This window comes from Phascolarctos cinereus, unplaced genomic scaffold, assembly GCF_003287225.1.
Source record: "Phascolarctos cinereus isolate Bilbo 61053 unplaced genomic scaffold, phaCin_HiC Scaffold_4;HRSCAF=312, whole genome shotgun sequence".
Classification (NCBI taxonomy): domain Eukaryota; kingdom Metazoa; phylum Chordata; class Mammalia; order Diprotodontia; family Phascolarctidae; genus Phascolarctos; species Phascolarctos cinereus.
In genome coordinates this window covers 695,555,287-695,567,301 of record NW_027555847.1, presented here as the reverse complement: position 1 = coordinate 695,567,301, position 12,015 = coordinate 695,555,287, and the positions used below count along the sequence as shown (strand labels likewise).

The 12,015-nt window shown below is 45.8% G+C and overlaps 1 protein-coding gene across 2 annotated transcripts; it reads left to right on the top strand.

Annotated features, from left to right (window-relative positions):
- Positions 1-2,794: 2,794 nt before the first annotated feature.
- On the top strand, positions 2,795-10,896 carry TMED2 (transmembrane p24 trafficking protein 2). Of its 2 annotated transcripts, XM_020970215.2 has the most exons (5): positions 2,795-3,070; positions 5,801-5,993; positions 6,426-6,446; positions 8,691-8,798; positions 10,434-10,896. In XM_020970215.2, the coding sequence occupies exons 1-5, from the start codon at positions 2,891-2,893 to the stop codon at positions 10,556-10,558; spliced, it is 627 nt and encodes a 208-aa protein (XP_020825874.1). In that variant the 5' UTR covers positions 2,795-2,890; the 3' UTR covers positions 10,559-10,896. The 2 variants fall into 2 exon arrangements, with proteins under 2 accessions (XP_020825874.1, XP_020825875.1); XM_020970216.2 differs by lacking the exon at positions 6,426-6,446.
- The last annotated feature ends 1,119 nt before the right edge of the window (positions 10,897-12,015 follow it).

Below are 12,015 nucleotides of genomic sequence, written 5' to 3'. Positions count from 1 at the left end.
TATGATGGTAGTGAGGCATGCATGTAGGGAACACGTGTGGCCAAAGCACTCTTAACTCTGGAACTGCAGGGCTTCAGCATCCTTTCTCTCCTGGCAATAATAATAATAATAATAATGATAATAGCTAACATTTATATAGGGCCTACTATGTGCCAGGCACTGTGCTTTGCAATTATTACCTCACTCGATCCTCACAACAGCCCTGGGAAGGAGGTGCTATTATTATCTCTGTTTTACTGATGAGCAAATTGAGGAAAACTGAAGGTTAAGTGACTTTCCCAGGGTCCTACAGTTAGTGTCTGAGGCAGGATTTGAATTCAGGTCTTCCTGAGTCCAGGCCCAGCACTCTAATCCATTGTGCCACCTAGCTGCCTCATGTAGTGGTGGAGTCCTCATGACCTTCTCCCCTCACTGCAGTGTCTCTGCCAGGTGGGTTGGGCAGCTGGGCTCCCAGGGTCTGCTCCTCTCCTCAGCTGGACTGTTGGCTGCTCGTATTAATTCTCTCATGAGTCCAGAGCTGGCATTTTTCTCTGTCACAATGGGTCATGCTCCCTGAAGCTGCTTCCTCCCTAGAGTGACTGTCTCTGTGTATCTATGTTTGTCTGCAGTGTTCCTCCTTACTGATGGATGCATTATCTCTTGCACTGTCTCTGAGCACTTCTTCAAAGACGAGCAGAACGGATCACAGAATCTCAGACTCTCCCTGGATATGGCACATACTTGTAACCCCTGCTACCAGGGAGGCTGAATCTAATGGATCACATAAGTTCTGAGCTGCAGTGGGCTAAGCTTATGAGGTGTCTATGCTAAGTGTGGCACCAGTATGGCGAGCCCCTGGGAGCAGGGTCCACTGGGCTTCCTAAGGAGGGGAAAATCTGGCCAGGATCAGAAGTAGAGGAGGTCAGAGCTCCTGTACCAATCAGTAATGGGTTCAGGCCCATGAGTGGCCACTGCTCTTCTAGCCTGGGTGAAATAGGGACACCCAGTTTCCAAAACCAAAACCTTTCCTTTGACTTGTACCATTCCCTGGACGGTTGTTTTTCCTTTTGCCAAACTCCTGGAAAAATCTGCTTACGCTTACTGTGTCGACATTTTTACCTTGAACTCACTTCTCAGTTCCTTGCCAACTGGACTCTGAGGGCACCGCATGACTGAAATCCCTCTCTCCAAGGTTACTAATGATCTCCTAACTGGTAAATCCAGTGGCTTTTTCCGGGCCCTTTGACCTCCCAGCAGCCTTTTATACTGTTGACCAAGCTTTCCTGCCAGACACTCTCTCCTCCCTTTTTGTGATTCTTCTCTCTCCTCTTCCCACCTTGTCTAAGTTGTCTTCTATTAGAGTGTGAGCTTTTCAAGTTTGTGGACTTTTTTTTTTGCCTTTCCTCATACTCCCAACGTTTAGCAGTGTCTGGTGCATAGTAGGTGCTTAATAAATGTTCCCCCCCCCGTCTTTCCAGTCTTCTTATACCTTACTCCCCTTCACCTGCTCTGTGATCTAGTGACACTGGCCGCCTGGCTGTTCTTTGCACAACACTCCAGAACATAACACCTGCTTCTGTGTGTTTTAACTGGCCTTTTACCAGGCCTAGAATGCTCTTTTCTCCTCACCTCTGCCTCCAGGCTGCTCTGACTCCCTTTAAGTCTCCCATAAAATCCTACCTTCTACAAGAGCTCCTTGAGAACAAGGACCTTTAATTTTGGCCTTTCTCTGTAGCACAGTGCCTGGCACATAGTAGGTCCTTCATAAACGTTTGCTGACTTGACCTGACCTGACCAAAGGGTAAATTCATTTATCATTAAGCTGCCAGGGAGAGCTGGAAACACTTCACGGGATGATCCCAGGTCTTGTCTCTGCAGGCTCCAGTGCAGCCCAGTACAGTGCTCCCATCTTCTGCCTGCACACCTTTGCTCACGGATCATTGTGGTGCCTGGAATACGCTCTCAGCTCCCCCTCCTAGAACCCTCAACTTCCTCCAAAGCACAGCTCAGATGCCACCTCCTAAGGAAGCCTTTGCTGACGGCCCCTTATCATTTCTCTCACCAACACTGCTTGAAGTTACTTTGTATCTGGTCTGTATTGTTCAGGTTGCCTCTAGGGGTACTTGCTACGCTCCTGCAGAGCAGGGACAGTTTCCTATCTTTTCTTGGTATATATACTCGGCATCTGATACTGAGCCTGGCACACAGAAGGTGCTTAATAAATGCATTTGAGTTGTATTGCTCGCCCTCTCCAGACTCAGAACATGTCATGTATCCATTGCCTTCCCTCAGAATAGCAGACGTGGAAAATGACACTCAGGTTGATTGACTTGTATGAAGTCACTAAGCTGGCAAGTGTTGAGAACAAGGAAGCAGGTGTTTCGAATGTTGTTACCCCCATTTTACAGATGAGGAAACTGGCTCAGAGAGGTTAAGGGACTTGCTTGGGGTGACCCAGGTAGCAAGTGTCGGAGGGGACATCGGCACCGAGGTCACTGTCTCTCGATCCTTTAGGGTAAGGGCCGGGCAGGACCTCCTGGTCCCAATAAGTAGAGGAGGAGCGTGGAGCCCGCTCACTTAGACCCCACCGTCCCGCGCGCGCGCGCTCCAGGAACCACACACGAGCTTCCACGAAGCCCGAAGAACGCGTTTTGTCCCCTCGGCGCCGCCGTCCGCGGCGCGGGGAGGGCGGGGCTCGCTGGCCCTCGGCGGCCACCGTGCGGCCGTTACGTGGCAGTGGCGCCGGCCCGCCAATCGGCGTCTCCCGCATCAGTGCCCCACTCCCGCCCAGGGCGGCAGCAACCGGAAGAGGCGGAGGCTGAGGAGGAGGCGGCGGCGACGGCGGCTGAGGAGGCCGCAGTCCCGGCCCTAGTCTCCGTCCCCCGCCAGGCCCCGTGCCCGCTCGCACGCCATGGTGACGCTCCCGGAGGTGCTGACGCTGCTGGCCGCTCTTCTGGCCACAGCCTCGGGTTACTTCGTTAGCATCGACGCGCACGCGGAGGAGTGCTTCTTCGAGCGGGTCACCTCGGGCACCAAGATGGGCCTCATCTTCGAGGTGGCCGAGGGCGGCTTCCTGGACATCGACGTGGAGGTGCGCGCGCGCGGGGCGGGGCGGGGGAGGCGCAGCGGCGGGGCGCGCGCCCGAGGGCGGGAGCGCGCGCCGAGGAGGGGGCTCGGGGCATGGGGGGGCGCGCCCCGGCCTGGGGCTGAGTGGCCCCTCCCCCGCAAGTCCCCTCTCGGAGCCCCGGTTCCCCCACCTGTCAGTTAGGGGTAACGTGCCAGTAGGCCCGAGCTCGCCGGAGCGTGGGGCGGGTCAGGCCCCAGCTCGGGCGGCCAGGGGATGCCAGGTGTAGCCGGTGGTGTTCGCCCTTTCCCGGCACTTTCCTTCTGCTCTTTCTCCATTCCTTTCTTCTTTTCCTTCTCTCCCTTCCCTGTTCTCTTTCTCTCCGTTTCCTTCCTCAAGTTTTTCTTTTTTTCTCCCTCTGTTCCCCCCTTTTTCTCCCCCCTTCCCCGTCTTCTCCACTTTTCATCTCACCCCATTCACACTCCTTTCAAGGGTGAGGTCCTGTCCAGGTCCGGTTTAAAGTGTGTGTGTGGGGGGGGTCACAGCTGGTGTGGCAGAGGCTCGTCCCCCACTTCCCGTCCCCAGGCCGGATCGTTTCCTTCCCTGGGGTCCTTTGCAGACCGAGGCCAGGATTCTTTGGAAGGTCGCCCACAGACCCGATCATCTTTGTGACCTTGTGGAAGTCACTGCATTTTTTTCAGCCTCAGTTTCCTTCTCTGTATAATCAAGGCGTTGGCCTAGATCCCCCGGGCGCTGCCAGCTGTGATTCTGTGAGGGACCCTGCTTAGTGACCCTGGACACTGTAACCTGATGCTGAGCTTTACGCAAAAGCCATGTGGAGCAGCCCCCGTGCCAGAGAGCCGTCCTGGGGCCAGGCTGGGTATATGGCCGGAGGACAGCTGCTTGTGAGCCCCTGGGCTTTGTGTGAGGTTAGCGGGCCAGGCGGAGGCTGCTGGCCTCCATCACCTCCTAGTGACCTGATGTTGTCTAGTCTGGGGGTTCTGGCGGGTGCTTGAGAGCTTTCACAGTTGGAGGCCCTGTTCCGGTAGCAGACCAGCCACAGCTACCTCAAGAGTGTTATAGGGAAGCTACTGAAGGAGCAAAGAAAAGGTTTCTAAAACACTTGCGCTTTTAAAATAAAAGGATTAATTTCTCTCCTTAAAAAATGTGTTTAGGAGTTCTAATTTAACACTGAAGGGTCATAAATGATCGTAAATAATGAGAATTAAAGGTCATTCCCTCTGTTGTCTCCAGAACAGGAACATGAAACAGTGAGACTAAACCCACAAAAAAATTCACAAATCCATAAAAATCTAGAAATTGTGTCTGCTTGAGGCAGTTTAAACTATCTTCAAATTGGATTTACTTAACTCTTTGGCGTTGGTGATAGTGACTGCTGTGTTAAGAAAGCTGGCAGCTAACTGGCTATAATCTGCCTTTCTCTTGTTGGTCAGAAAGTTTCCTTGAGCTTTATTATTGCTATCAGCAGTAGATGTTAAGTGCTTGTTGTGCATGTTAGGCACCATGCGTGTGTCCCCTTTTCTCCAGACACACCACTGCTGTCCTCGTGCAGGCCCTCTTCGCTTCTTGCCTTGCTTCCAGGTCTCTCCTCTTGCCTGTCTGTTTTAATAATAACAGCAGCAAGCATTTCTATAGCACCTACTATGTGCCAGGCTCTGTGCTGAGTGCTTTACAGATATTATCCCATTTGATCCTTGAAACAAGCCTGGGAGGTAGGTGCTATTATTATCCCCATTAGATGAGGAAACTGAGGCAAGCAGAAGTGAAGTGACTCCCCCAGGGTCATGAAGCCTGGCAGTATCTGAGGCTAGATTTGAACTCAGGTCTTTCTGACTCCTGGCCCAGCTCTCTGTGCGCTGTGTCACCTAGCTCCCTTTACTTCTCCATGCTGCTAAAATTATCTTCCTAAAAGTCAGGTTTGACCGCATTACTCCTGCTCAAGAATCTTTCATGGCTCCCTTTTGCCTCAAGGAGAAAACGCAAACTCCTCCCAGTCTCACGGTCTGGCTTCACTGTTGCCTTTTCAGGCTTCGTTTTCATTTCTACCCTTTTGTCCGTGTCCCAGCCAAACTGGCCTTCCCTGATCCGTTTTATCTCCCACCTCAGAACGTTTGTACGGGGTGTTGCCCATACCACTTCTGATGCTTAGGATCCTTACCTTCAAGTTGCTGCATTCTGTGGAAATCTTTTCTTGATTTCCTAGACATTAGTTTTTGCTCCCTCCTCGTATTGTCTTGTATTACTTGTCTGCTGTGCGCTTTATCTCCCCAGTAGAATGTCAGCTTCTTGAGAACCTTGAATCTTTTCTGTTTTGTTTTTCTATCCAGTGCCCCTTTCATCCATAATAAATGCATGTTGAAGTGAATTGGTGATGCAAGAAGGTATGAGAACTGGGTCTCAGTTGGGTAGGCAATCTAATTGGAGCAACAGTCGTGAAATCCTAGATTTAGAGGTGGAAGGGACCTTAGAATTTATTTATGTATTTAATTGCATATTTATTTACAGATGTTTCATTTTGCAGGTAATGAATCTGCATCCCAGAGAGGAGGAAGTCATTTAGGCTCCAGGGCATGATCTTGTTAGCTTATGGTAGAGTGTGGTAGAGGAGAAGGAATATTGGATTCAGGAGTCAGGAAACCTTAGGTCACATTCTGCTCACTCTGTAAAATTAGGGGGTTGGATTATGAATTTGATACTTGTTTCAGGGCATATTACTTTTTTTCTTTCCCACTCCAGATTACAGGACCTGATAATAAAGGAATCTATAAAGGAGACAGAGAGTCCAGCGGGAAATATACTTTTGCAGCTCACATGGATGGAATTTACAAGTTTTGTTTTAGCAACAGAATGTCCACCATGACTCCCAAGATAGTGATGTTCACTATTGATATTGGAGAAGCTCCAAAGGGCCAAGACATGGAAACAGAAGGTGCGGAGAACCTTTGACAGACAATGTTGACATGATGCTCCTTTGTTTCGGGGAGAGTTGGCCTTGCTTAGCACACCTTTTTGCCCATCTGGATAGAACTCTTGGTTAAGTCCTCTTTGACATTCTTTTCAACACCCCTAATTGGAATGAGTATTTTGTCAAGTAGCAGAAATGATATTAATCACTTAGTTATTAAATTTTATTCCCTCCCTCAGCAGAGAATTTGCTTTTTGAAAGCCAGTATTTTTTTCTGGTCAGTTCCATGTAATCAGTTTTTGTTGTTATCACCATGTAGGATACTTTTTGGATTATTTGTTCTTCCATTACTGTGCTAATATTGGTCTGACCTTTTTGTTTGCCATTGTATAAATGCCTAGTTTATCTGCACCTTTTTTTTGGGCGCCTGTGTTTATCTCTTCCGCTTTTCTTTAGGTGGAGGAGATACCTGGGATGGTATGTGGATTGCTTTTTGACAGCTCATTAGCCTCCTGTCTTTTGCATACATTCATTGACTAATGTCTAATTTGTGCTTCTCTTTTTTCTAACCTCAGTTTGTTGGCATGAGAATGTTTTTCCCTCTTTTTTTTCTTTAAATTAAAAAAAACCCTATACATGATTAGATCTAAGTATGATTTGTAGGGAGATTTTTTTTTGTTAGCAGACATGGTCATGCATCTTTGAATTTGTTTTAAATTATGTTATTTGGAACATAAATCATTTATTAGTGTTTTATTTTGTTTCTTTAAGATTAACAAGGGAGGTATAAGTAAATATAAACAAGTTAGTTTACAACCTGATTGAAATTTGACTTGCTGTTTTAATGATGATGTGTGTGAAGTTTTGTGGGCTTGCTCTAACATGATTAAAATTTATCCCCTCCCCCCTTAACTTCGAGGCTTGGGTGGATAAGAAATATAAACGCAGGTGTTTGAAATGTCCTTATACATCATATAGAGCCCCTTCCACGGCCGTGTTTTGGTGCAGTGGTGAAAATTTATTGTAACTACTGTCATCAGTTATCACTGATGAGGTGCCCATTGGTGAGACTCAGAGAGGTCCTGGTGCCATTAGATGGGAGGCAGAAACCAGTCTGCTGGCAACTAAGGTTCCTATTCTGATGGAAAAGTTCTGTGCATGTGTATAAAATCTTAGGCATAAGCTGCTGTTTTTTCAGCATGTCTCAAAATATTAGCATGGTAGCCTTTGCTCTGTTAATGGAGCAGTCAGTAGGAGCAGCAAGAGATCATGACACGGGTGAAATGTCTCCTTTGGGTCTCTTGAAGGTCATTTTGGTCGAGTGATTGTATTTGACAGACAGGAGCAGACTGTCTGTGATTTGTACGTTCGCTCTTCAGAAGCTTATTTTCATGGTGCAGGACTGTCTGATTTCCGGTGAGAGGTATGGGTTTGAAAGTCTTTGTTTTTCCTCTCCATCTTGCTGGAAGATGGCCCTGTGTGAGTACTTTGGATATGTTGGCTGATGAATGTGAACAGTGAATTGTTCTGCAATAATCCTTTAACATAAGAGCTAAAACCCTTGCTTTTGCTTGTTAATGGCAATGAATGGCAGCTGCCAAATCAGGCCTTCCCCTTAAAGGTTCCATGTAGTGCACTGGACTCTTTGAGCAAAGCCTTTTGAGGAGGCTCTGATTTATAGGCCAGCTCCACCATAATTATGTGGCTGGCATCTGCCCCTCTAACAACACGTTTATTATCTATTGTCTTTCCTGTCCTGTTAGGGTGATTGGGCATCCAAGCTCTGTCCTGTTGGATCTTACATTTCTCTGCAGAGATTCCCCCAAAATGCTCATTTTTTAAAGTAGTGTTTTTTACTTTACTGGTTATCATATAATCGCACTACCTGGAAGCGAGTCATTTTTTCCTTTCAGAACTGATGTTAATACATATACCCTGTGTTCATTCTTAATCAAAGGTGTACCTAGCTGAAAATCTTTATACCCCTGAGAACCTGTCTCTGTATTTAAGTATTGGTTATTATCCACTGTATTAAAATTGCTCCTTTGAATATTATGAAGGAGTATAAGGGGCATCTTTAGTGTTCCCTAGATAGTCCATAGTTTTTAAATCTGATTAGGGATACCTCTTGACTTTAAATGTTCTGTTTATGTTGCTTACAAGTTGATACTGAAAGTTTTAAGGTGAGAAGAGCACTTAACTTAAATATTGTGAAAACATACTGATAGTATATTCTAGGATCTTATGGGGGTTTTTTTTGGACTTTCGTGTAAAGGAATTGCCAAAAAAATTAAGATTTACTTGGATTCTGTAATATTAGGATTGTTACCCTCCCCATTGAGTCCTTTTCCTTTTCTTTGCCTTCTTTTGTTGGCCCTCTAACATCCACTTGAAAACAAATCCACAAAATCAAAGGAGGAAATCAGTTATGAAAACCTTCTGTTGGTAAGCATTTTATAATATGATTCCCTCTTTACTGGTTCAAAGAGATTTCTATCGTCTGAATGTCTGCTTTAGGACATACTGTGAAGATTAAGTCATTCTCAGGAAAGTTTAGCCCTTTTCCATGATGAGATGTAGAATGGTTCAACGTGTCACTGAAGTTGTGTGGCTCTCCTGGCCTTTTCAGGAGAAGTATTTTCTAATTGTGCAAGCCCCCATTCTGTCATGCTGTCAGAAAGAAGTCTGTCCTTACTGTTCTTTCCACCCTTCTCCCAACAGCTCATCAGAACAAGCTGGAAGAGATGATTAATGAGCTCGCCGTGGCGATGACGGCCGTAAAGCATGAACAGGAATATATGGAAGTCCGGGAGAGAATACACAGAGCAAGTAAGTGGAAGCAGTCACTCTGGCAAGCCTCCCCTCATTTGTGGGGGGCAGAGCAGGGGACTGAGGGTTTCGGCAGCTTGAACATCTTTTCACTTGGGTCATCTTTGCCTCCCATGAAAAGTTATGCTCCTCCGGGTAATACTTTTGTGTCTGTGGCTAGAGAGCACTGGCCTAGCCACGCGGTTACTGAGGAGTTCTTGTTCACCCAAGAAGGCCATAAATCCAGGTGAGTCACTCAACTAGAATAGTCTGAAGAACCCCCCAAAGTGCACAGTTTGCTGAGTGGTAAGCATATTTCCTATCTTTTATTGATTAATTTTTGTTTTGTTTTGCTAGGCATTGGGGTTAAGTGACTTGCCCAGGGTCACACAGTTAGTGTTATGTGTGTGGGGCCGGATTTGAACTCAGGTCCTCATGACTCCAGGGCTGGTGCTCTATCCAGTGTGCCACCTAGCTGCTTGTCCTATCTCCTTTTAAATGACATAATGTGTGTGCTGGATATGGCAAATGTCAGCTGTTATTAACCAGGAAAAGGCAGTCAGTTTCTGACAGCACTGATAAAGAGACTTTAAGGAGGGAGCCCGAGTTGCTTTTAAAACACATAATATGTTGAATAACTTTATATGTTGAAAACAAAACACCAAAAAAGAAAAAAACTGTGCTTAAGAAGGAAAAGCCAAGTACAGGTGTTCCTCAACTTAAAAGTGGGGGGGGGTCTTCATTGTCATCTTTTTGTCTGTACTAGAGAGATCTCTCAGGGAGGAAACTCTCCTAGTGCAGGTTGGCACCTTCTCTTTTCTGTGGGAAAATTTATTGCAGCAATCAACTTACAAAAGAATTTTTAGGATACCACCTGCTTTTGAAATTCAGTGTGGCAAGAGGATCAAGGACCAGCCGGACTTGGCTGGTGACCTCGAGGAGAGTGATGGGGCCAATGGGAGGTAAAGGGTTTCCCTGGAGTCAAACTTGAATACATTTTCCCATAGAAAAGATCCTCCTAGCACAGGCTGGGCAGAGGTACCTCTTTCCCCTCTAGAGTTCTCCCTGTTCTCCCATAGACCTGAGACTGGAGTTGGCAGAACCTGGTGAGAACTGTCACCCCTATTTTGGTCTCCAGCCAAGCGTCTTCTAAGAAATGAGATGGATGAGAATGCAACTGATCTGAGAAAAAAAAAACATGATCTAGCTGTCTTACAGATTTATTGGGAGGGTCATTTGCAGTGGTTTTTGTAACCTGCTTCGTCACTTACTGGAGGCTGCTCTCCAGGGATCTAGGAAGTCTGATGATTAATCCTTACTCTCGAGTGCAGCACACATGTGGGCACATCTGCCTGTCTCTGCCTCCAGCATCTCTTTGGCTCTCAAGGTTCTTGGCTTTAGAGTCAGGCTTTTTCTTGCCTCATCATCTCCCTCTGACTCTCAATTTCCTTTTCTGTAAAATTAACATGATCCCTCTTAACAGTGTAAGGACCCATCAGATCAAGTTTGTTGAAGTGGCTGGAAGGAAAACACAAAAGCCCATGTTTTTCGAGGTCCTTTTCTAGTATATTGATTGGTAGCTATAAAAATCGGGACTGTTGATGATGCCTCTTTTACAAAATTCAATGATTCTTGCTCTCTTTTGCTCCCAAACAGTTAATGACAACACAAACAGCAGAGTGGTCCTCTGGTCCTTCTTTGAAGCTCTCGTATTAGTTGCCATGACATTGGGACAGATCTACTACCTGAAGAGATTTTTTGAAGTTCGGAGGGTTGTCTGAGAAGGCTTTTCCTGATGGTCCCAAACTCCCAGTTCACTGTTTACCAAACATCTTCGTCACAACGATGTCACATAGTTTCTAAGCTTTTGTTTTCTGAACTATACACTCATTGCTTCTCTTTCTTCCTCACAACTAGGTTTTGAAAACACACCTTCTTAGCAAGGCTGTCCTGACAACTTTGACACTTAATTGGCATAACTTCTCATTTGGAATCTGCCTCCAACCCACAGGGCATTCCAGAGCTCCAGCACCATAAATGACGTGTGTTTTAGTCACGTTTGTTTGTCCTGTTTTCCTTTGGTTTTCATGATGAAATACAGTTTGTTCATAACACAGCACTAAGGCAAATAGTCTTTTACTAAAAGTGATTGTACATGTCTTTGGAACTGTGAACCTGCAGCAAAAAAAAAAAATCAGTTCTCTGAAGTTCTAAGGATCGACAGTTTAAATCATTCAAAACTGTCCTGCTAGGAACGGATAGAACCCTTGACCACCTTGGGGCACTTGGATTCATTTAGGGTAGTCTTGATTGGACAAGCCCACAAACTATGTTCTGTCCTAGAGAAGATGGGAACGTTCTTGAAGCTGGTCCCCAGGACTCAGCTATCTGTATTAAGTAGAGAACAAGTGGCTAACCCTCACACTTGGGCTGTGTCAGAGGAAGGCTGGAGGCTATCTTCAGCAGGTGGTAGTTAGTCTTTCTTAGCTGGCACGTCCAGCCCTCCCTCAGCCTTGTGTTGGCACTTAAGATGTGTGTTAATCTAAGCTGGGAAAATCTGGATTCCTGATGCCAAAGGGTTAAAGTTGGCTCTTAGATGTCATTGCAATGTTACACAGCCACCATTTCTTGGAGCAGAGACAGTGGCATTTTGGGCCGCTGGCTAGCTGAGGAGGACTGAGCATAATTCTCAGTACTAGGGTTCTTTTTTTTTTTCCCCCCTCTCCTTGTCTTTCATTTTAGCACATGTGAATTTTGCTTTGTATGAAAAATTACTTTTTCTTGGTCTCTGATGGGTTGAAAATTGAAACATCTGTTTATGGTGTGGGGCTGATCAAGGATTATGTTGTGGCTAATGTATATTAGTTACTTGTACTTTTTTTGATCTTTGCAAGGGGGAAAACTACAAGTAACGAGTTTTGTACTATTAATTTAAAGTTTGTTACAGGTTTTATGTTCAGAGTAAAAAGTTTTTTGACTTTGGGCAAAATACTTGCAGCAGTTTATTAATAAGGTGAGAGTTTTTTCACCTTAGTGTAACTGTTGAATGCCAATTTTATTTCATGTAAAAACACTTCAAAATCAAATTGAACAATGTAAATTAAAAATTGGATGTGTATCTAATTTGACCCAGGTCCAGTAAATAAACAGTTCTTTAAAAAAAAAAAGACTCCTTAGGATCTGAGGTTCAGTTATTTATTGGTGCTGTCAGTCCCACTCACCTCTAGTCCCTTGGGGC

Excerpts from the sequence above, each read along its gene's own strand:
- TMED2 (XM_020970215.2), top strand. The coding sequence starts at position 2,891 with ATGGTGACGCTCCCGGAGGTGCTGACGCTGCTGGCCGCTCTTCTGGCC. Across the intron at positions 5,994-6,425 it reads CCAAGACATGGAAACAGAAG|GTGGAGGAGATACCTGGGAT; the intron begins GTGCGGAGAACC and ends GCTTTTCTTTAG. Across the intron at positions 8,799-10,433 it reads GGAGAGAATACACAGAGCAA|TTAATGACAACACAAACAGC; the intron begins GTAAGTGGAAGC and ends GCTCCCAAACAG.